The sequence below is a fragment of the Trypanosoma equiperdum genome (assembly GCF_001457755.1).
Source record: "Trypanosoma equiperdum strain OVI genome assembly, contig: ctg_144, whole genome shotgun sequence".
NCBI classification, from domain to species: Eukaryota; Euglenozoa; class Kinetoplastea; order Trypanosomatida; family Trypanosomatidae; genus Trypanosoma; species Trypanosoma equiperdum.
Window position 1 is genome coordinate 1,390 of NW_027123449.1, and position 21,300 is coordinate 22,689.

Here is a 21,300-nt window from a genome sequence, read left to right on the forward strand (position 1 = left end):
GATATACCCGCGCGTCTCTGTGTTTGTCCTCGCCACCGCCCCGGGATCAGTTGGCGGCTCCCGGCAGGAGGTCGTGTCCGCCTCGGGCGTCGCGCGTTTCGCTCCTTCCCCACGCGAAGCTATGGATCGAACCAGCATTTCGTTAATGCGAGGAGTGCGTGGCCGTTACAGTGGTGGACCTGCGCTAAGCTTGGTAAGCGTTTTAAATAAGGGTAGTGCCCCCCCGCTCTCACCGCCGTTCTGTGCTAAGGATCTTGGAAGAGGTGAGGGAGGTTCTCAGCCTTGTTCCCGCTGCGGTTGCGGCGTGGGGTGGTGGCTGGGACTTCCTTAGGGACTTCTGTTGACCAGCGGGGTTGTGGCATGTGCTCGGGGTCGGGGCTTGCAATTTGGCCTATTGTACGTCGTATATGTGCGTTGCGATGTTCTCTTGCCGTGCGCCATTTTTTTCACAATGTGCAAAATGTCCGGATTGATGATTTGATTTTTGGACAATTCGATGTGTTATGAGGTGTTGGTGCCGTCTTGGTTGGGTTGTTGCACGACTTTCTCGTACGTTGTGATTTTAACCTTTGTCCTCCCCCCTCTTCTTTTTGACGTAGAATCATATATTGTTGCTCGCCGTGCACGTCTTATTGGCGAGTGACACCACTCTGTTTGGTGTCGCTAGTTTTCTGAGGGGGTAGGGATTTATGGCAATTGCATTCTGCGTCAACATCAGGCGTGTAATGTTCACCATTAACATGTAGTGCTGGTTTTCTTATCGAGGAAGAGCGACTGAGAATATATGGTTTGAACTGATATTTAAAGGTCGAAGAAGGATGCGGCAGTTGCTGTGGGAGGTTAGGATTAAATAATATTCGTACGAAAAGGCGGCAGATGACTGATACGAATAAGGCAAATGCCTTTTGTGATGTGTACTTACCATAGTTTGGTAATGGCCCCTTGTCGAGAAGCTGTTTTTGTGCTTGCTACGTAGGGGGAAGTTGTCTTGGGACTTTCTTCACATCTTGAAGCGGACTGGTTGGCGAGTGGCAGTTGCGTGGCGAGGGTCGACCTCTTTGACGGTCATAAGTTTACTTTCCCACACTATCCGGTACTTCAATAACTGTTGCGCTTTGCTGAGCTTTCTGCGGAAGCGGTGTTGTCAGCTGGGGCCGGGCTAGTTGCGTTAGGCCCAAAAACGCAAAAAAAAATCGAATAATTAGTGACTGAGTTTTATGTTTGATATCTTGGAGTGAATCGCGAGCGCAATGTAGACACGGGGTGGTGGTCACTGGTGCATAATCTAACCGATCGACTGCTTCTACTGCTGGTTTACCTATTCTTCTTCGTGGAATAAACCAACGGGTGCGTGTATATCCGATGCAGAATCACTGCAGTCTGGGGGTACACTTTGCCTTTCCGTTCATTTTAAGTTCGGTGTGGCCCAGTGCGTCAGCGACGGTGCGTGCCACACAGGTCGAAGGCCGCTCACCCGTATCATCCACGTACATATTCGTGTGCTTTGGATGTGGCGGTGTGTTGGGTTGCTTTCATTTGAAGTGATAGAACGATTCGTATGCAGACCAATGAGGTGTCTATTAACTTATATTTGGTGAATTATTTTGAAATTCATCATATGGGTCAACACAATACACAGATAGTGAGAAAAGGTCGTGAACATGTCAATGTCGCTAGTACGAGGATGACCTTTGCCACATTGCCGTTTGGACAGCATAGAAAATGCTTGGTGCCGTGCATACTGAATCTGTATGGGAACCGGAGTGCCCTATACCGGAAAACAAATATCCCTTTCCTTTAAAGCTGAAGTTAGTCGAGACCGCATCTGCCTTTTGATGTTATTATTGTCGCTATTATTGCAACTGCCGTTGTTACCATTATTACTGTATTTGTGATGATACCAACCCTTTTTGGAGATTAATCATGTACGATTTTTTCAAGGACATAATATTCACAGGCTGTAGCATATCACAAGTGTATTAGCCGAGTGAACGCTCCCGCTTTGGGGAATACCACAGTTGCCCGTTTTTTGTTTGAAGCAAGTAAGTACCTATTAACAGCACTTTTTTGTTTAGTGCGCGGCCCACCTCTCATCGTTTTGTGTACTTAAAGGGCGATCCGCAAGCTCACTTTGGTATGGGAGGAGATATGGAACTCGACCACCATACAGGGGTAAGACTCAGAGACCCTTCGCATTATATTTTGCGAATTTTGCAGTTTATAGAGGGAGTGAAGTGAGGTGACCACCAAAGGTCAACTCGAGCACTGGGGCTGTTTGCCCACGTTCTATTTCTATACTGTCAGAATGTGTATTGCCTCTGTTAACATCACCACGTTTCCCCCTCGAAATATTATTTCCCTTCTTTGCGTATGAAATCTACTAGAAGTGCAGAGATGCATCTTTTGTCATATGCGGTTGTAGCCTTGCCTCTTTCTTTCTTTTTTTAAAAAGAAAGACATGAACAATTCACTTAAGAAGGGGTCCCAGTCAGGTCGCTGCTGCCGCTGCGGTGCAGCATTTGATCACCGGAATGCCCGGAGAGCGGTTAAGTGCACGAAGTGTCAGCGTATTTTTCACACTAAGTGTTTTCTAGCTGAGACAGGGTTGTCCGCTGCTGTGGATTCCCACTGCGTTGTGTGTCTTTGCGGCATTTCTCAGACTCCTTATCCTTTGACAATACAACAGAACACCTTAGCCAGAAAGTTTCTTCGTGATGGCTTTGTTGTCGTACCACTGACAAGGAAGCCTAAAAGCAAACAAACCACGTTGGAGAAACTCGCAACTTTCCGAGCCAATGCGGAGAGGTACTTCGGTGCCTTTATTCGTGCATACGAAAATGAACTAGAGATATCTTCTAAAGCACCTAGTCTTCAGTCTGGTTACTCCAATTTCAGGGAAAGAGGAAAGGGAAGATACGAGGTAATATTCCCCAGTATTAGAGAGGAGGTGCTTAGCATTATAGAAAATTGCGATGAAGTGACCATGACTCTTGATCTGCTATTGGCACCGACAGGAAAAAGGGGAGACATGCAGAGAAAACTGATGTCCTGTGGGTGTTTTTATTCTCTGCCTGGAAGTTTACGCCAGGATGTTCACACGGACGGACCCGCCTTGAGTACTGTTGAGGATTTGTTTCCGTATGCGATAAACGTTTTCGTTCCCCTTGTTCCCCTGAACAAAACTAACGGAACTGAATTTTTCCCCGGTTCGCATCGCGTGAACTATAGTAGTAAACCCGTTTCTCAGCAGAGACCTGTGACGCCAACAGTGCCGCTCGGGAAGGTGCTACTGTTTGATTACAGGGTTCTGCATCGAGGACTCGGTAATCGGTTGGGGTTCCATCGTCCCTGTTACTATGCAACATATGCTCGATCATGGTATGAGGATAAATTCAATTTCAGCTCAACTCGCTACCGGACTGCGTTGCATGTACCCTCCTATCTCTTGGAGCGAAGGTGTGATAGAGAGGTTTCAAAAAGATGCAAAGTGGAATAGCCTTAATTACTCGGCCAAAGAAATGATATCAATGTGCCACTTTTTAAATCTGCCAAACTCTTCCTTTTTCGTTGCCTAGTGCGGTTTAGAGGCAGTAAAGAAAAGGTATGCTATCGTACATCATGGAGCTCTCAACGCCTCCCCGTAAATACGGGAAGTATTAAAGGGATGATATAGTGTTATCATGTATCTGGTCCATTATTTATTATTATTACTATTTTTTTCTTTTTGCGTTGGTGCAATTTTCATTCATTCCAGTGATTTTGTGCCATGGATTTGCGTGTGTGGAAACACTTATGTCAGGGCTGATTTCGTTTTAAAAAGAAAGATACTTATTACATAGATTTTTTTATATCCATAGGAAGGAACACTATCGGTCATGCTAGGAAATCTAACGTATGTAGAATGGCAGTTAAAAAATGTCTGATACGGACATATGGTCGTATCGGCAGGGGATCACCATTTTCAAGACATGTAGCCGGTCGTCCGAGCCGGCGTCTTCTATTGTTAAAACTCGTAGATACTGAGGCCCTTCCACCTTCAACTTCCCCCCTTTTCCTCTCTAGAGGAGAGTAATTTCTCTATTTGCTACATAAAGAAAAAAAGAGATATACAACACCTACCAAATAAAATTTAAAAGGAATAAGATGGGCTTGCTTACGCTTCTGCGAAAATTGAGGTCAAGCGACGCGTCGCCACGGATTCTGATTCTTGGCCTGGACAATGCTGGAAAAACGTCTATACTCCGAAACCTCTCCGGCGAGGACCCTACCACAACCCAAGCGACACAGGGGTTCAACATTAAGACAGTTGATTGCGAAGGGTTTAAATTGAATGTATGGGACATTGGTGGGCAAAAGGCTATCCGCGCATACTGGCCAAACTACTTTGACGAAGTGGACTGCTTGGTTTATGTGGTGGATTCCGCGGACAAGCGACGCCTGGACGAAACGGCCGCTGAACTGGAAACCCTTCTACAAGAAGAAAAACTTCGTGAAGTTCCCTTTCTTGTGCTTGCTAACAAGTGCGATCTTGCGACTGCACTATCACCCGAGGACATAAGTACCGCCCTGAACCTTCAGAATCTGCGTGATCGCACGTGGTCAATACAAAAATGCAGCGCCAAAACAGGAGAGGGCCTTCAGGAAGGCTTCATGTGGGCCATTAAAAGCATAAAGAAATAGCTTCGTCGTAGTGAACTAGAGACACTGGATCGTAAGGGCTAAGAACAAAAAGAATCAAGCTGAGGTATGTGTTCTTGAATTCTTTGTTTGTTTAACGCTTGTAGTGGGGTTAGGTTCGCTTAGTGCTTTGCCGTTCGTACCGTCATTTCTTTCTTTCTTCTTGCTGATACTTTTCACAGCAGTCTGGTAAACTTAAAAAAAAGCATAAGCAAGAAGAGATGTTTTGCGTAAGTGCCGCACGGCTCACCGCTCTTGCATCTCATCAACCCATACTTCCACCGTCCGTGTCCACCCGCGTCGCTGTGATGCGATTTTTGGGCGACGGAAGGAGTCGTATGCCGAACATAAACACGATCAATACACTAATAACGAAAACGGGAGCCAAGGGACTAGCCGGCAATGCGAGTGTTCTTGGGAAGGCAATGTTTTACCTGAAGCGCGGGAACCCGGTAGGTGCAATAGCCGAGATTGATAAGATCCTTCCCGAAATATCAGATGACGCCTTGAAGCGTTTTGCAGTCGGAATCCGTCTGCGTGCCAGGAATGATCTTTTGGACATGAAGGAATCAGCATTGAAAGTTCATGGGGGTATAACCGAGTTGGAGGTGTCGGATATACGTACCGCCTTGCGTGACGATTATAAGGTATTGGAGGCAGCATCCCCCGGATGCTGGCTTTTTGAATTGGCCGTGGCTGAGTACAGACTCTACGAGGGATGTGCGAAGGACGCATATGACTCTTTTCGTCTCGTAGAAAAGTCGATACAGGAGTACATTCTTTCTTTGAAGAAGCCGTCTCCTTCGCAGGCTCTACATGGTACGGACAATCACGCCTCTTTGGTGCTGGCGTTTCAGCTGAGTCGTGCTCGCACCCCTAATGTGCCAAAAGTTTCTTCAAAGATCGTCGATGAAGCGATTAAGGGCATTGTAGAGGGATACTCCACGAAGGAAGCAACCTTGGCATTCAAAAAGGATCTTGGTGCTGCTCTTACAGACGAGGAGGTAGTGGAACTCGTCTACATTTTCGAAGCTGCGCACATACGCCACCATTTTCATGATTACTTTCCTTTGCATGAGGACTACAGAGGATGGGGCTCTGAACGTGCAAACGCAGCGAAGGGAACTTTAGCATCACATTCTACTTCCTCTGTCTTCCTTGATGACAAATTGCTCGCCAGCATCAGGACATCAGTACCCCATCAGCCGTTCTACGCTGGCGAGGATGAACTCCGACGGTTTATGTCTTCGGATCACAAGGACTTGATCGCCGAGCTCAGGCACACTTTTGGATCTGGCCCCAAAACTTCACTTGCGAAGTCAGAGGATGCGTACTTTGATGCTTTAAAGGCCGTGGAGAACTCTCCGATGTCAGCCGATGCAGCCGGCAGCGCCGCGTATCCGGTAAGTCAAAATGACATTTGTCTCTGTCTGGCCCAACAACTTCTTTATCGGACGCGGGTTAATATCGCCGTGGCTTTAACACAGCTGGATCGTCTTGAAGAAGCCGTGCCGATTCTAGATGGGGTTATCAATGCGGACGAGTACATTTACATGTGGCGTGCCCTCCTTGCCAGGGGGGAGGCGAACAAACGGTTTGGACATATTGGAAAGTCTGATGAAGACTTTCGTCAGCTGCTGCAACTTAAAAGGATTACTTCTGCTGATGCTTAGTTTCCTTCCGGTAGTGCAGGTTATTTGGTTTCGGGTACAAATGACCTTTTATGCTTAGTGTGGTTGTCGAAAACGACGGATAGTTGATCTTTGTTTTCCGTTCCTCCCAAGAAAACGTGGACACTTTGTCATGTTCTATCAAACATTGTTCGTTTGAAATTACTGTAGTAGAATAGCTTTGCTTAACTTGGCTGCCAGGTTGATGCTTGACAATTATCAGTTTGCAGCGAACTTAGCTTAGTGAAACTACACTTCACTTATGATGATGTTACTGCAACGAAAGCGAATAGTATGGTTAAGGGGGCAGGGTGAATATCGGAGTGTGGTATCGGCTATGTAGAGCATGTTTGTTAGTAGTCGTATGTATGGTTGCCTTAAATGCGTTGACATGTCTTAGCGTTGGGCAAATAGTCTACGTTATTGCTACGTTCCTCCACGGCGATACGCGTAACGGGGCTTCAGTGTTTGTTTTTATGAAAGGGTAGGTGCGGTTTCCTTTTAGCACAAAGTGACTTTCCAGCTATAGATACCATTTTCGTCCAAAATGATAGCGGGATGCGCACACGACTTCATGTGTGTTTCCCCTTTGCCATGTGTACAGAGTAGGGTCCCTTTCCAACAAAACGAATGATAGTCACTGGGGTATTTTATCGCCGAACGATCGTAACGGGACGAAGCGTGCCGATTGCACGAGCAACCCTCTGAATGCTGCCTTTTGAAAGTTTCGTGTAGTTTAGTGGATACTGCGATACTGCATTTTGCCTGTTTTTCTCATAAATTTTTAATATTAGGGTACAAGGAGGGGAACAATGTTCGACTACCTTCTTTCCCTCTTGGGGTTGTTGAAGGAATGGCCACAATACACTCTGGATGACGTCCGGAAGCACAACGATCGTCATTCTCTTTGGATAGTTGCAGGAAATTCGGTCTATGACGTGACCTCTATCTTGGACTCCCACCCGGGTGGAGCTAACGCATTACTACAACGGGGTGGTGGTGTGAAGGATTGCACTAATGACTTTGGTTATCACAGCCGCGCCGCACAGGCTGTTTGGGCATCGCTAAAGGTGGGTGAAGTGCGTTTCGACAGCTCTGAAGAGCGTTCGCCCCTGGGGCTGGCCAGCGCTTTGAAGGAGGAATCTAAAAGTTCTTCAAAGCCTGTGTCTCCCTTAATTCAAATGTGCGACATGAAGGTATGCAATAGTAAGGGTGGCTGCTGCCGCACCAGTACGGTGGAAAGTCACATTGGCACCTCCGAATTCGTTCCTGAGTGCCATTGCGCCGATTGTTTTCACCGCAGACGCATCTCTGGAAAGGGCACTGCTAGCTGCAGTGGGGCTAAGTCATCCTAATTTTTCTAGCTCTTTTTTTTGTTGCTGCAGTGATGTTTAATTCACTGCATTTATATTTGCGATGCATAGTTTCAATACCCAAATAATTATGAAAGGGGAGCTGTGAGGGTGCGCGCTAGAGCGGATTCTGCGACACCGTCTTTTCTGCCCCTTGGTGAATTCTGAGGGATCTGTCTTCCGTGAATGATCAACACCGGGCGGATAAGAGGCTGTTTGAAGTAGCAAGTGGCAAAGAGAGCGAGACAATTGTCTACCCCCTTTCCTTTGTATAAAGTTTAGTTACTAACAACCGCACGCAAATGTATCTTGTTCGAGTACAGAAAATATTGTGTATTTAGTATCGTCTGTTCTCCGTAATTTAAATTTAAATGCGGACGTGATTTCCCCACTCGCAGCTGTCACTGTTTTCCCGATTGATTTACACATGTACGTCCCTTCTGCCGTTTTTAATTTTCGCGAACGACCTCGTTCGTTTGTGTACATATATGCTGATGTAAGTGCATACGAAGTGTGAGGACTGATCATGGGTGAGCCAAAACAGACGCTTTACATACGCGGTCTCCCAGATAAGCCGTCCGCTGAGGAGGTGCGGCGTTTACTATACTTGTATTGCACCCAGTTTGGACCTGTGATTGATGTGTTGTATTGTAAGAGTAAAAGCATGTACGGGCAGGCCTTTGTCGTATTCACAGATGTTGCCACCGCCACAAATGCTCGTCGCGAGCTACATGAACGTCAATTCTACGGGCGGATTATACAGGCGTTCTATGCCAAGCGGCAATCGTTCAGTGCGGACCCCGGAGAGCGACGCCGCCGGGACTTGAGACAGGAACGCGTGTCCGGGGGGAAGAGGAGACGGGACACGCAAGCGGGGTAGCCGACCGTTACAGAAGTGCTGAGAGAGTGCCTGTTTGCCGCAACTTTACATGCCTGTTGTCGTTCGGTGCTATCCCTTGCAGGTAGTGCGGCACACACCGGACTTTGTGCATTGTGTGCTCTTTCTCCATTTCCTTCCGGCTGCAAAGGGGGGAGTCCGCTTATCGGCACTCGTGGTCACATCAAAGCGCGCTCCCCGGTGGCCATGTGTCCATGTGCGCACGGGCCTATCCCTTCTCTTTTGTGCATGTCCACGCAGGTTTTCTTTGGGCTAAAGATTGGAGTGTGGCTAGGGATTGAAAGAGGTAACGGATAATGTCTCTTCATTTTTTTACAGGTTTTGGGCACCTTTTCCTCGATGTGTGTGCAGTTCAGTGGCCCTTTTGTATCACAAATATGCTTCAGTGCCTTCCGCCCTGGGGGGGGGGGGGCAGTCTCCCCAGCTGTTATGGGGCATCTGGGCGGAGATTAATCGATGCAACGCCCTCAGTTTACTAAACACAATAAACAACTGGTGATGTCCGCTAAACGACCGTTGGGGCGAGTATTCTTAAGAAAGGGATGAGGTTTCTGTATGCTTGTTCTCGAAAGGACCTCGCTGACTGCTTGGAAGTTTAGAGGTCTTGCGTCCGCAGGAGCCATTTGAATTCTGCTTGAAAACGCTTTTTACCTGTGGAAAGATGCATCGTCCACTTTCTGCCGGTAGTTAGCCTTGCGACTTTGGGGGAGGAGAGTGCATTCGGTGTTGGGGGGTTCTCTTACCGATTCTTCATCACGCTTGAATGTGTCTCGCGCGGAAGGATGGTAAGCGGCACGCTGTTTCTGAGGTGATGGTGGGGGAACAGGCGATTCGTGAAGTGTGTGCAACAAAGTGGGTTGAGGGTTATGTGCTGGTGCTTCCGGTGCTCCTGTTTGAAAGCGGAAGAGGGTGGTGTTTCTCGTACGATTGACCCGGGCGTGAACAGGGGGGCAGTACTGCCTTCAGGGAGGTGAAAATGACGATTTAAGGTTCCGGTGGGGCACCGTGAAGCTCTGTATGCTACATATAAGTTTTACAGAATGATAAATGTGTAGTTCAGTTAGCATACTTTTTGTACGCCTACTGGTACCCATCGTATTTTGTGTGTTGTGGGAACACTCTGGCGGTTGGGTGTCACAAGTTCGACCACCGACCGCGTGGCGTACCTTGAGGGGAGCTGCGTTTGTGTTCGTTCTCAACACTATACGAATGTGTGCTGTTGCTCCGTGGTGTTGATATATATATTTATGTATGTGCCGAATCTTGTTCTCTCTGCCATCTTTATGTCGGGGACTCGGGTGTTGCTGATTGGTGTATCGTTTGCCGTCCATACTTTGTTTACCCTCAGTCGACCCATTCCCTCCATTTAATCTTTCTCGCTTTTTTTTTTGCGTGGCGCCATTTGAAACGCCTTTTTTTTTCTCCTGTTTGTGAGGCTTGTAATTTGAAGGACGAATTAGCTGAAAATACGTGCACACTTTCGTTCAGTTGAAAGCAGTTTCAAGGAAAAGACATCGGCCCAGAGACCGCTCCGACACTCATATAAGGACTTACGTACACGCATACATTTTTGGGGCGTGAGGTAAAGAGACAAGATGGCAACAGAATTGAAGAAAGGACCACTCCCTACAGATATTGAAGAGACCGTAATAACTATCATGCGGGAGGAGGGCGTTAGGTACATAACGGCCAAGATTTTACGCATGCGGCTTGAATCTAAATACCAAATGGAGTTTGGGCCACACAAGGCGGCTATAGATGACATTGTTGCGAGGGCTATGCAGCGTCCTGAATTCAAGAAGCAGCTGGAGTTGGCGCTCAAGGAGAAAGATGCATCCAAAAGCAGCGGAGGGAAGGGATCGAAGCGTGCCCGCAGTGCTGGAGCAGAGGCGCCCTCCAAAACAAAGAAGGAAATGACGGAGAAGCCAAAGAAGCCCGCCGACTATCCTAAGCCGGCTGTCAGTTCTTATTTACTTTTCGTAGCTGATCAGCGCGAGGAGCTGAAGGCGAAAAACCCCGGGATGCAGAATACTGCGATTCTTCAGACGTTGGGTAAAATGTGGAGTGATGCGTCCGATGACGTGAAAGAGCATTACAGAAAGAAGGCAGAGGAGGACAAGGCCCGATTCCGGCGTGAAGTAGACGAGTACAAGAGACAGGGTGGAAAGGAATACGGACGGGGAGGGAAGATAAAGAAGGATTCCAACGCCCCAAAACGCGCGATGACTTCCTTCATGTTCTTTTCGAGTGACTTCCGAAGCAAGCACAGTGATCTCAGCATCGTAGAGATGTCAAAGGCTGCCGGTGCCGCATGGAAGGAGCTCGGTCCGGAGGAGAGGAAGGTCTACGAGGAGATGGCAGAAAAGGACAAGGAGCGATACAAGAGGGAAATGGCAGCACTACCCAAGTAGCTTGGCAGTGTATATTGATGTTTCGCCTAGCCGGGGTAACAGTGGTTCATACTGGTTGGGGCTGGTGCTCGAAGGCTGACTCCAACTGAGGGTGTGAAAAAGAAAGGAAAACGAAAAAAGGTGTTTAGATAAAAGCCTCGTGGGGATCAGGAAAGACGCATTAGTAACGGCAGTGCGCTCACGTACACGCGGTGACAGACACAGATTAGTGTACATGCGCATTGGGTACGTGCAGAGAAAGCAGGAATTCCATTTAGAGAGACTTGCGGGACTTATTTTTATCAATGTCTTCTTCCTTTAGTTTTCTTTCGTAACTTTTTTACTTTTTTTACTTTTTTTTTATTTATTCTTATTTATTCTTTAAGTCTCCGCCACACAACTACTTTCATTGTCCTTCCTCAAGCACGTGTGCCGAAACTTGCTTACGGCCATTGTCGCGACTGTAAGGGGTCGGGTCTGTGACAGGATGTTTTTTCCCCCCCTTCTCCCCGCTGGTTTAACAGATAGGGTGATAAGAAGGCTATGAAGATGCGTGCAATTGTGTGTGTGCTGATGGGTAGTTAAAGTGCGTGAAAGACAGTGTTAGATGGGTTGGCGCAGCAGCCGAGAGGGGGAAATCATATTGTAGGAAAGGAAATAATGACTTCCTGCGTCAGAGGGTGGACCAAAGAACTGAGAAATGGATGCTGTTTGGGCTCTGAGAGGGCTTTAAGTAATGTTCAATCCGTGAAGATGATGACACATATGTGTGTGCTTGAGGGTCAGACATATGGGAAGCAAAGGGAAGGTACTAAAACTAGAAGAAAAAAAGGAGGACAGAATCGCATATATATAGAGGAAGGGCTCCTCCGCACGTACTGAGAGGAGTGCTGAAGTGCGGAGTCTCCAACAGGACGAGTAGAAAAAGAGACAAGGGATTTTCTCATCTTTTTTTTCTCTTTTTCGCCGTGAACACCCATGCAACTTTTTTTTTTTTGGGCCTGCTGGGGATTACACACTAAAATGCCGTCAATGATATATATATATATATATATAGACATGTATTCCTCGTCCCCGGCTCACTCACCCCTCTCCTCCCGCCTTTGCACGCCCTGAACAGATTTGCCATTCTCTTCGGCGTATGCGTGTTCTTGTGTGCTTACTGAGGGGCGAAAACCTCCATGGAACATCGGTGTTTTAGCTCCTTCACCTGTCTTTTTTTTTAAAACTTGAATAAATAAGGTGTAAATCGGCATCAATATCCCATCGGTGCTGCGGTGTGGAAGGTGAGTGGAAAGGGAAAGCATGTCGAGCTGTGAGCGACTTTCACCAAAACAATTTCATAGTCAAGAGTCACGGCTCTATACGGAAAAATGCGTCAGAGAGTTGATGCAAACGAGGGCGTTCCGGGACTATGTTGGTCACTTAGAATACAGTGAAAGGATGCAATTCTCATGGTTTGTTGCGCTTATCGGCTTGGCGCTTGCGTCTTACTATCATGCAATCTTTATGTTTCCAGTCAACTGTGGTACTTACGCTGGTAACTTTGACGAAGCGACCCCCTTTTTCCTCGTGGCAACCCTGTTGATGGCGCTGTTTGTTGCTCCCTCAGTTATGGTTGCGCAGATCAGTGGATTTTTTGAGCCCATTTCGAGGGAGGAAGTGTCGAGTCTTTTAACGTATATTACATTCGTTAATGCTGCCGTTGTCTCGTTCGGTGGGAGCTGGTTGCACAACCCGCCGTATATCGTTTCAGAACCGCCTGTACCATGGCTCTCCGGAACGATTTCACAGTTAGATGAGCTGGCGACACGCACTATTTTGCGCGCACTTCCGCTTCATGGAATAGTAGTGGGGAGCTGGCTGCTGTATCTCTGGCAAAGTCGAGGCTGGAGGCGCGTCTGGAAGCTACCGCTGCCGCTTTTGACAGCTCCTGTTCTTCTTGCCGTCTTTACTTGGTTTTGGTTCCGTGTTACAAGCCCCATTTGTGCGCAGTTGCTTAGTTCGAGCACTGACGCTTTAGAATTAGTAGATGTCTTTTTCAGTGCATCTGATGAGATGATTAAGAGTTTCTCATCTATTTTCAGCACTCCGCTTCGGCTTGGGGCTTTTATAAGCCCTCAGGACTGTTGCCGGTTGTGGTGCTCCACACTTGCGTTTTCTCTTTTGTACTTCGCAGGGGCACTGGCAATCCCTGTGATTGGCGGTATTGCCATTCTAATATCATGGGTCCTGCCTACGCATCCAACTACGTGGGGTCTGTCCTTTATTTTAAGTATAGCCGGTCTGGTCATGCAAGTTCAGAGGAATGAGTCAAGTGTGGTGGCACTGTTTGCCTTGCTTGTGGCCATTTGGGCGTTGGGGCGCAACGGCTTCTCACTCATGAACTAAGGTTTTTTTAATTCTTACAGGGTGTAATGGGGAATGGGGACAAGGATCGCAAGATGAGGGAACGAGGGGAATTAGAGGCACCGCAGTAACAACGGGTTCCATAATGTTCGGAATGCGAGGTACCTTGGATTCGCTTCACTGGTTTCATCTGAACAATGGAGGCGCTTCGAAGCCAGTGTGGGTGTTGCGTTTTTCTTTTTTTTCCTTTGTGCCATGCCAAAGACCTGTGCTACATACCGCTCTTTCATGCAATTGTATTTGAGTTGGCTGGAATCGTCAGCTTAAACTCACTGTGTTTGGTGTTCTTCTGAACATTTGTACAATTCATACGTTAGTGCATATCTTCTTTGCCCTCCCTTTTCCTAGACCAACGTGGTTGTTTGAGGGATACTTGGATGCTGCCCTCAGCGCAAGAAGTCGTGGAAGTGCGCTCTCCGGAGACCGTTAAGCTGGACTTGGTTCCCGATGATGCCACGGCGGGGCCCGAAATTGCGGGTGCCGAACATCATCATTCAGAGGATTCGGGAGCTGCGATGTCGCACTCCGAGGGAGACCACCGCGAGGATACGAATGGTGCGATGGTGTCTGATACTAAAAGTTCCGCACTCGACTTGATGGAGAAGCCCGAGGGTGACGGTAGTGAAGAATACCGTAAGCCCCCTGCTGGGACCGATAGTGATACGTGTGATGCGGCGGCAGAACATCTGTTCAGCGAGGAGGACGGGGAGGAGGAGGGGAGCCAACAAGAGGAAAGAGATGAAGGGAGTTATGAGGACCGTTCCGAAGACGAAGAGGAAGTTGAAGGAGAGCCGGACGGGGAAGGATCTGACGAAGAGCAATATGTGATGGAGCAGGAAGAGGATTATGGATTTGTGTTGCCTCCGGAGACTAGTAAGGATGCCGTGGCGAAAGTCGAATCGTTCGTGATTAATGGAAAGAAGTATACCGCATCTTCTTTTGTACATAATGCTGGCTTTCGAGTGCTTCGAGAGTTGAAGGGGAAGAAGGCAAGGGATTTGGTAATATGCGCGTCGCGCAAACCACATAACATCCTGAGCTGCAAAAATTTGCACCTAACTAATCGTGCAGTGTGTGTAAAGGATTGCTATCTGAGGCTCAACACGTTGGTAAACAACCCCGGCAAAGAAGCTTTGCTTGTCGACCCTACGTCTGCGGCAACGGCGCTGTTTTGTGAAAGGACTGATGCCGATCACGATCAGAGTGCCTGTACCGCGTTGCACCTCATGCCAGGAATTGTCTACGTAGGTTTCCCCCCTCTTCGTGTCGGATACTTCGAGGGAGAGCTCCATAAAAATATCGCCCTGACGAGACTTCAGGAAGGTAGTGACACCTGTGGAACATGGTGTGCCGGCCGTCGCTCACATATCGTTGTTACGTGTAGCTTCGTTCATTACAATAGAGGGACGGTATACAAGGAGGCACCATCTCCTCCCGCTCTGCCCACTGCCCTCTTCCCAGGTATGCAACCTCGTGAGCACGTGGGGAGGGGGCGCGGGAGGAATCCACTCGGTCGAGGTCGAGGGGCGCGTGGACGGGGCGGATTGGGTCGTGGGCGCGGGTGCGGGGCTGCCACTGAGGGACACGATAGATCGAACAATGCCAGAGGTAGGGGCCGGGGCGCAAGTAAGGAATTGAGCGCTGGTAGAGGACGCGTGCGGCCAGTGAATGTTGTGGCCGCACAGCCCCCACTAAGCAGCGCGGTCGTGTGCGAGGAAGTGGGTGGTGTTGCGCCGCCACCCGAGGTTGCCATCACTGAGGGGGGTATGCGGGCACACGGGGTCCAGTTCCTGAATTTCGTCCTCGTGCTGCTGAGTGTCATCATTGCAGTTCTTGTTTACATGCTGATGTGAGGCTCTATAGGGTTTCGCTGCGCAAGCGGGATGACGGGCTTGAGTGCGTCCTTCTTGGGTCGAAGGGTCTATATTCTTTTCCAACCTCTCGCGCCCCTTATGCTGGCGTATAAAGAAGGGGTGTTGTTTTGTTTACAATTGCGCGCCGGCTGGATCATGCGCAAAGCGGAACACCTGAAGGGAGGGGAACATGTGCGAGCCGCCTTGTGGTTGTGATGTGTGACCAATATATAGACGGTGGCTGCCCTTCCCGTGGCTGTTCAATGGCTAGTGTTCTTCATTGCTCGCTTCGGCGTTAGTTGTGCCCGTAAATTCTTGGTTGGAGCCAGTGAAGAGACGTGCAGCAGCCTTTCTGTCGTTAGTTCTAAGCACCGTGACGATTAGCCGCGTAGGTGTGGCCGAGTACGCCGACTCCCTTGCGTCGAGTAAAGTTAATTTCTGCTGGAAGACACGGACTCTGTGCTATACACCGTCCCCGCTCTTCCTTAACTCTTCTTTAATCCGTATTGCACCTGCGTTTGTTATCATTTTTTTTTTTGAAAGAAGATTCCCATTACACTTCCATGGGTCTGAACAATTTGAAATATACCACTTTTTTTGCCGTGCCACGTTGCTCTAGTCATTAGGAGTGCCGCACCCGCTGAGAAGGGACCTCTGAAACAGTGCGAAAGAATATTGGATCATGGTCTACCCCTTTTCCAAGCAGCCCGACCACTTCAGGGAGCGCCGAAGCTTGCTGCTTCCTCTATCTTTAGTTGCTGGTTCGTTGTTTTTTGGGGTGAGACTTTACAAGTGGTGGAGTGAATACCGCGAGTCCATGGAGGATGAACAGCTGTTTGGAGAGACTTCAGCGTCACCACTCCTTAGTTTGGACGGAGGGTTCCCCCCGAAGGTTCAATCTCAGACGTTGAGCGCCCGCGAGGGCAGTGGATTCGAATGCAGCAGCGGCGTTCTTACTCAGGAGGAGCGCGGTGAGGCGCTGCGGTTGGCGCGGATGCTTTTAGGTGAAACACCCATCAGTGACTCAAGCTCTCTTGGGTCTGGGGAGAGTTCTGACTCAGGTGTCACCGACGTTTCACTCAACTACCAAATTGCCGTAGAGTTGGAGAGGGAGGCTCGTGACAGTCTCACTGAGGCAGTGGTTCAGGGGGAAGTGGCCAGAGCTGCCGCCCGAGGCAGGCCATTGACACTTGCAGATTATTCGACCGTGTTGCCGTTGGTTGTGGAGTATCTTGAGGTGTCAATGGACCGTGAAGAGCTTCGCGCGCGTCGTGCCGCCAAGCGTCTCGTGGATCAACAAAATGGAGGACTGAGATTTAGTTCTGGCGCCGGAAGGCACGGCCCCGACGATTTTTTCATCAATGATGTAGATGAGATCAGTCGCCGCGTGGCGCAGATGCGCTCGGCGGATATCAGCAAAGCATGTGCAGATTTGTTTTCGCGATCTGAAGAGATGGACCGGCTACTAAGAGCCCCAGCAAACAATCGCTGGGACGATTGCATGGAGATGGATTGGGGTGGTGACGACGAGGCCGACTTGATGGCATACCTTGACCAGGATGATTCGGCGGGTTACGCTAATCGTGCAGAGGCCCGTGTGGGGGCTCAGCTTCAGCGTGACCTACGAACGTTCGACGATGAAGAGATGTATGACGATGATGCGCAGGAAGAGGAGAGTGAGGACCTCGATGATGAATTGGAGAAGGCCGACTTCGAGCGTATGCTCTTAAGCAAGCTTTACTTGCTTGCAGAAAGTGTGGGAATGGAGGATGCAGCTTGCGAGTGTCGAGCAAAGAGACATAAAGAGGGTGAGGCGTTGGGTTTTGGGGGAGGAGAGCCAAGGCAACCTGATACTGTTGATGATTTGGAGGAGGATCATTTGCAGATAAGTGATGATGCGGACAGCGACACTTGGGAGACGGAGGGAGATTTTGAGGAGGAAGAGGTTGAAAGTTCCGGGGGTTAATCTCGTTGTCTTTACGATCCAGGAGCGTTACGGTCTTTCCCAAGGTTTCCGGTAGGAGTCAGTACGAAGTTTAAATCTTTAACGCACGAAATAAGAGGATACCAGATTGTTATTCTATATGGTTTCTCGCTATGAGGGAATGAAGGGAGAATATGTGTCGTTCCTTTCCGCACTCCCGTTTCTTTTCAGAGTTCTGCTGCACTGTCAACTTCCTTATCTTTTACGATCGAACATCCGTGTTGCCAACACTCTCAAGTTCTTTTTTTAAATTTTTGCAAGTCGGATGACTATGATGGTCGAGTTTATCATTTAGAACTGTGTGTGTACGGAAATTCGGCGCAACTGCCGAGTTGGGTTGCATTTGAATGCTTTGGTCGGTGTTAGGGTACCTTGCGCAGCCTTGATGAGTTCGGTTGCGTAATATCGGCGTAGTTTTGCCTGTGTGTGTGTGTGTGTTTGCACGCGTGGAGAAACATGGGAATGACCCGGTTTGTGCTGCTGGTGGGCGTTCATTTTCCCTTTGGGATATGACAGTGAGCAGACTGCTATGCAGACTCTGAGATTGCACTACATGCCGCGGTTAATTCACACTCACAACCATATACATATTTGTGCTCATGTGCGCCTCATTCCAGAAGTGCTCTGCTGTTTCACAAGAAAATGTTATTGCTCAACCGTATACGTGGTTGCTTGCATCCAGTATGCTTTCCAAACCCATTTCTTCTTTTCAATTTTTCACGATTCTTGTGCATACCATTTGCTTCACGTGTATAAGGCAAAATATTATATATATTCAAAGAATATATATTACCTGTGCTGTTTCGATCATGTTGAGGAGGATGGAAGATTGCTATATTGATTATGTGGCGGGGCTTCTGGCACGGGGTAACATTGACATGAACGTTGTAAGGACAACACTTGTTTCACTGGGCTTTGATGATAGAAGCATAGACATCATGCTCGGTGAGGCTCTGAATTTGCGTTGGACGAGTGGTTCCTCATCAACCACACTGACCGCCTCCGAACCCGCCTCGGAGACGGCTTCGAGAACGAGTCTAGAGAAGGGGGCCGTTCCCTTCCTGTGTGGGGATAACGCGGTTAAGCTCTCACGATCTTATCCATTGGGGGAGGTTCCGGAGGGCACGGGTAGTGTCGACACAAGTCAGCAGCGCCTTCCTGTTGACTTTAGGGACAAAATTATATCGTTGTCGAGCACCGGCAGCCATTCGTGCATGTGCCAGGAAGACCCTTCTTCCTCTTGCACGACTGGTATGGGCTACGAACCTGAGGTTGGATTGCCACCCTTCATCAATGCAGAAGGCTGCCAGCAAGACCGTGGTAATGTGCCAGGTGAGCGCTATAAAAGACATTTGGAAGCCTTGGAAGAATTACTCGGTGTTGTCTGGTTTCCTAGCAATGAGGTTGTTGATAGGTGTGTACCCCTGAGAGTGCGGAATGAGCTGTGCCGAAGCCGACTGAAGAAGTTGATAATGTGTGGCAAGGGGCCAGATAAAATACTTCTCCCCCTGCCACAGTACCTTTATGAAGCGGAACGTGAGGATTGGGGAACGCCTCAGAAGAGTTACGATGACCGAGCGGTTCGTTTTTTCCGCCATTTGGACACGTGTGATAGACATCATTCCTCCATTCAACGGCGAAGGAGTCGCTCCCCCCGGCAAAGACGTCCCTGTGATGGTGCCCTGGGTCACTGCGAACTGTGTAGGACCCTATCTTATAGATTTCTTTTATCCTGCAAAGGAGAACAACGCTCACGGCCGCAGACAACATCCGCCGCCGCTGGTGGTGCGTGCCATGTGAAAATGAGACCGCTTTCTGTTAACACGGTTGGGTGTGGAAGGATTAACGTAAAAGCCGTTGCGACGACGCTTCCGCGGCGTGAGGATCGCGTGGGGAAGGCCCTTGCCTACCGTGCTGCGTGGAGCAGATTTGGTCTCTGGCCTGCGATATAAGTTGAGAGTGGTGTGCTGATTTTGACATCTTGTTAGGTGTGCGGGTCAGCGGGCGCACTATTATCGGTGTGTTTTCCCTTTTGTTGCCAGCGAGAATTGCACCCCCTTTCCCTTTCTTTTTGTTTTCACGAGCTCTTCGCTTGTATAGCGAGGCTTTAGTGCCACGTACGTGTTGTGCTGGGTCGTTTTTACCGCGACAGGTGACATAGATTTTTCCTTCTGCTCGTTGCGAACCTCACGTGGATACTGCTCTCTTGGTGGGTAGCCTCAGTCTACATGGCAAACCCTTGCGTGTAATGGAGGGGGCTTGCCTTTGACTTCTGCTTGAACATTTCTAGTTTATACTCAGCTTGTTTCGCAGGGAAGGTTCAAAATAGAAGAGTGTAATGATGTCAACTGCCCCAACGGGTGGTTTTGGCGGCTTTGGCGCCGCGGCGAAGGGTGGTTTTGGAGCAGTGACGGCGACGGGAGGTACTGGCTTTGGAACTGCAGCAACGGGGAGTACAGGCAACTTTGGTGGCTTCGGAACCGCAACGGGGAGTGGTTTTGCTGCCGTTACAACCACTGGCACATTTGGTGGATTCGGTGCTGGTAAGGGTTTCGGCACGACTGTTGCTACCCCCGCTCAGCCTCACCTTCCTCAGTACAAGGGTATTAAAGGTCCAGGTTCATCGACCGAATGGCTTCATGGTGTTAACCTTTCCATCCTTCGTGATGACGTCGTATTTGAAGACCTTCCCGTTCCTCTGCAGCAGCATCTCACAGACTTTCACAACTTCATACAAGCGGAACACGATGCTAAGCAGGTTGTTGAGGCCTTTTTGACGGATTCCGCAACACCGAATGCAACTCCTGCACCTAGCTATAGAGAGTTGGTTAAAAAGATGAATCAACTCGCAAGTGGGGAGAACGCTGTTGATGGCATTCGTGTGGAGTGTTTTGAACGTGAGGTTCAAGCGCATCGGCTCGGACAAACCCTGGATAAATGTGAGGACGACATCCTTGACTATATGAAGAATGTTTGGAAGCCGCTTTCTGAGATTGATTTTACGCAGCGTGCTGGTGGTAACAGGCCAAAACCCGCATCTGAGCCATTTCAACGTATTCTTCGTGAAATTCAGGGATGCATGGACGCCATTTCGGCAGCTGTCTCTGAGTTGGAGGCCGCGGTGGTGCCCTGTGGTCGGCGGGTGAGGGGTCCAGTTACCGATGATGCCAGCAGGAGTAACGCCGCACCGGAGCCGCCTTGCGCCTCTGCCTCCGAGTTTCTTACAAAACTTACTGGTGGTGTAGAATTGCCTGATGTTCCGCCACCTGGATTGGGCTCGGCTGCGTCGGCACATCCCGTTTCTCGGATAAACGCATCTCTGAGCAACCAGTTAACAACCCTTCTGAATTTGGCCGCGTGGACACTGCGGCTTCACACGAGGGCTGATAGCGCCCGCGATCTCTTTGTTCACAACTACGGGACATCAGAGGCGGAGTTGCTTCTTGCTCAGCAGCATCAGCAAGCAGAGTCGTCTGCGGGGCCTCGGAGACCATTTTTGTTGCCTTCCTCTACCGGTGCAGCGGCGGCGGAGGTTAACCAAGACACTGTGGGTGATATTCATAGGCGTTCTGCCTTTCCTCACCGCTCAAAGGCCTTGTCCAACGGGGAACGCAAGATGCAGTACGATGTTCTTCTCGAGCGAAAGTATCAAACAGCCGCCCCGGCAGCTGCACCACTGTCAACAGCAACTGCTTCCGGTACCGCTTCTTCAGTTGCCGGAGCGACTCTTGGCGCAACATCGTCAACCTCCACCATAGCTACCGGTTTTGGCGCTCCCCAGTCTTTAGGTACAATCGGAGGCGCCACCATATTTGGTGCGGGGACCTCTGCTGCTGACCCAAGGAAGACCCTGAACAAAACCGGTCGCTCATAATACCTCCGTCGCAAGGGTATTCGAACGGTGCATGTGTGCAGGGTTGCTTTGATTCCGCCGCCGGCGTCCCCCTGCTGTAGCCGGGGTCTGACATATGTTGTCTTCAGGGTGTTGACCGCTTCGGTAGCCACCCGCCTGCAGTTTTTACTTCATTTTACTCCAACTATGTCATGCCGGGGCTGCCCCCTTTCTT

At 49.2% G+C, this 21,300-nt stretch overlaps 11 protein-coding genes across 11 annotated transcripts; all 11 read left to right on the top strand.

Annotated features, from left to right (window-relative positions):
• Positions 1 to 2,458: 2,458 nt before the first annotated feature.
• TEOVI_000025400 (phytanoyl-CoA dioxygenase (PhyH), putative) lies at positions 2,459 to 3,496 on the top strand (the record flags this gene model as incomplete). The annotated part of the gene is made up of 1 exon (XM_067221433.1): positions 2,459 to 3,496. One exon carries the CDS (start codon positions 2,459 to 2,461, stop codon positions 3,494 to 3,496), a length of 1,038 nt encoding a protein of 345 aa, XP_067077534.1.
• Positions 3,497 to 4,143: 647 nt separating this feature from the next.
• TEOVI_000025500 (ADP-ribosylation factor-like protein 3, putative) lies at positions 4,144 to 4,680 on the top strand (the record flags this gene model as incomplete). Its single annotated transcript, XM_067221434.1, has 1 exon — positions 4,144 to 4,680. One exon carries the CDS (start codon positions 4,144 to 4,146, stop codon positions 4,678 to 4,680), a length of 537 nt encoding a protein of 178 aa, XP_067077535.1.
• A 218-nt stretch (positions 4,681 to 4,898) lies between these two features.
• TEOVI_000025600 (uncharacterized protein) lies at positions 4,899 to 6,350 on the top strand (the record flags this gene model as incomplete). The annotated part of the gene is made up of 1 exon (XM_067221435.1): positions 4,899 to 6,350. The coding sequence occupies one exon, from the start codon at positions 4,899 to 4,901 to the stop codon at positions 6,348 to 6,350; it is 1,452 nt and encodes a 483-aa protein (XP_067077536.1).
• Positions 6,351 to 7,159: 809 nt separating this feature from the next.
• Positions 7,160 to 7,702, top strand: TEOVI_000025700 (cytochrome b5, putative; the record flags this gene model as incomplete). The annotated part of the gene is made up of 1 exon (XM_067221436.1): positions 7,160 to 7,702. The coding sequence occupies one exon, from the start codon at positions 7,160 to 7,162 to the stop codon at positions 7,700 to 7,702; it is 543 nt and encodes a 180-aa protein (XP_067077537.1).
• A 523-nt stretch (positions 7,703 to 8,225) lies between these two features.
• Positions 8,226 to 8,579, top strand: TEOVI_000025800 (U2 small nuclear ribonucleoprotein B, putative; the record flags this gene model as incomplete). The annotated part of the gene is made up of 1 exon (XM_067221437.1): positions 8,226 to 8,579. The coding sequence occupies one exon, from the start codon at positions 8,226 to 8,228 to the stop codon at positions 8,577 to 8,579; it is 354 nt and encodes a 117-aa protein (XP_067077538.1).
• A 1,613-nt stretch (positions 8,580 to 10,192) lies between these two features.
• TEOVI_000025900 (high mobility group protein, putative) lies at positions 10,193 to 11,008 on the top strand (the record flags this gene model as incomplete). Its single annotated transcript, XM_067221438.1, has 1 exon — positions 10,193 to 11,008. One exon carries the CDS (start codon positions 10,193 to 10,195, stop codon positions 11,006 to 11,008), a length of 816 nt encoding a protein of 271 aa, XP_067077539.1.
• Positions 11,009 to 12,292: 1,284 nt separating this feature from the next.
• Positions 12,293 to 13,378, top strand: TEOVI_000026000 (uncharacterized protein; the record flags this gene model as incomplete). The annotated part of the gene is made up of 1 exon (XM_067221439.1): positions 12,293 to 13,378. The coding sequence occupies one exon, from the start codon at positions 12,293 to 12,295 to the stop codon at positions 13,376 to 13,378; it is 1,086 nt and encodes a 361-aa protein (XP_067077540.1).
• A 395-nt stretch (positions 13,379 to 13,773) lies between these two features.
• TEOVI_000026100 (uncharacterized protein) lies at positions 13,774 to 15,249 on the top strand (the record flags this gene model as incomplete). The annotated part of the gene is made up of 1 exon (XM_067221440.1): positions 13,774 to 15,249. One exon carries the CDS (start codon positions 13,774 to 13,776, stop codon positions 15,247 to 15,249), a length of 1,476 nt encoding a protein of 491 aa, XP_067077541.1.
• A 682-nt stretch (positions 15,250 to 15,931) lies between these two features.
• TEOVI_000026200 (uncharacterized protein) lies at positions 15,932 to 17,215 on the top strand (the record flags this gene model as incomplete). The annotated part of the gene is made up of 1 exon (XM_067221441.1): positions 15,932 to 17,215. The coding sequence occupies one exon, from the start codon at positions 15,932 to 15,934 to the stop codon at positions 17,213 to 17,215; it is 1,284 nt and encodes a 427-aa protein (XP_067077542.1).
• Positions 17,216 to 18,042: 827 nt separating this feature from the next.
• On the top strand, positions 18,043 to 19,185 carry TEOVI_000026300 (uncharacterized protein; the record flags this gene model as incomplete). Its single annotated transcript, XM_067221442.1, has 1 exon — positions 18,043 to 19,185. One exon carries the CDS (start codon positions 18,043 to 18,045, stop codon positions 19,183 to 19,185), a length of 1,143 nt encoding a protein of 380 aa, XP_067077543.1.
• A 386-nt stretch (positions 19,186 to 19,571) lies between these two features.
• On the top strand, positions 19,572 to 21,107 carry TEOVI_000026400 (Nucleoporin; the record flags this gene model as incomplete). Its single annotated transcript, XM_067221443.1, has 1 exon — positions 19,572 to 21,107. The coding sequence occupies one exon, from the start codon at positions 19,572 to 19,574 to the stop codon at positions 21,105 to 21,107; it is 1,536 nt and encodes a 511-aa protein (XP_067077544.1).
• Positions 21,108 to 21,300: the final 193 nt, after the last annotated feature.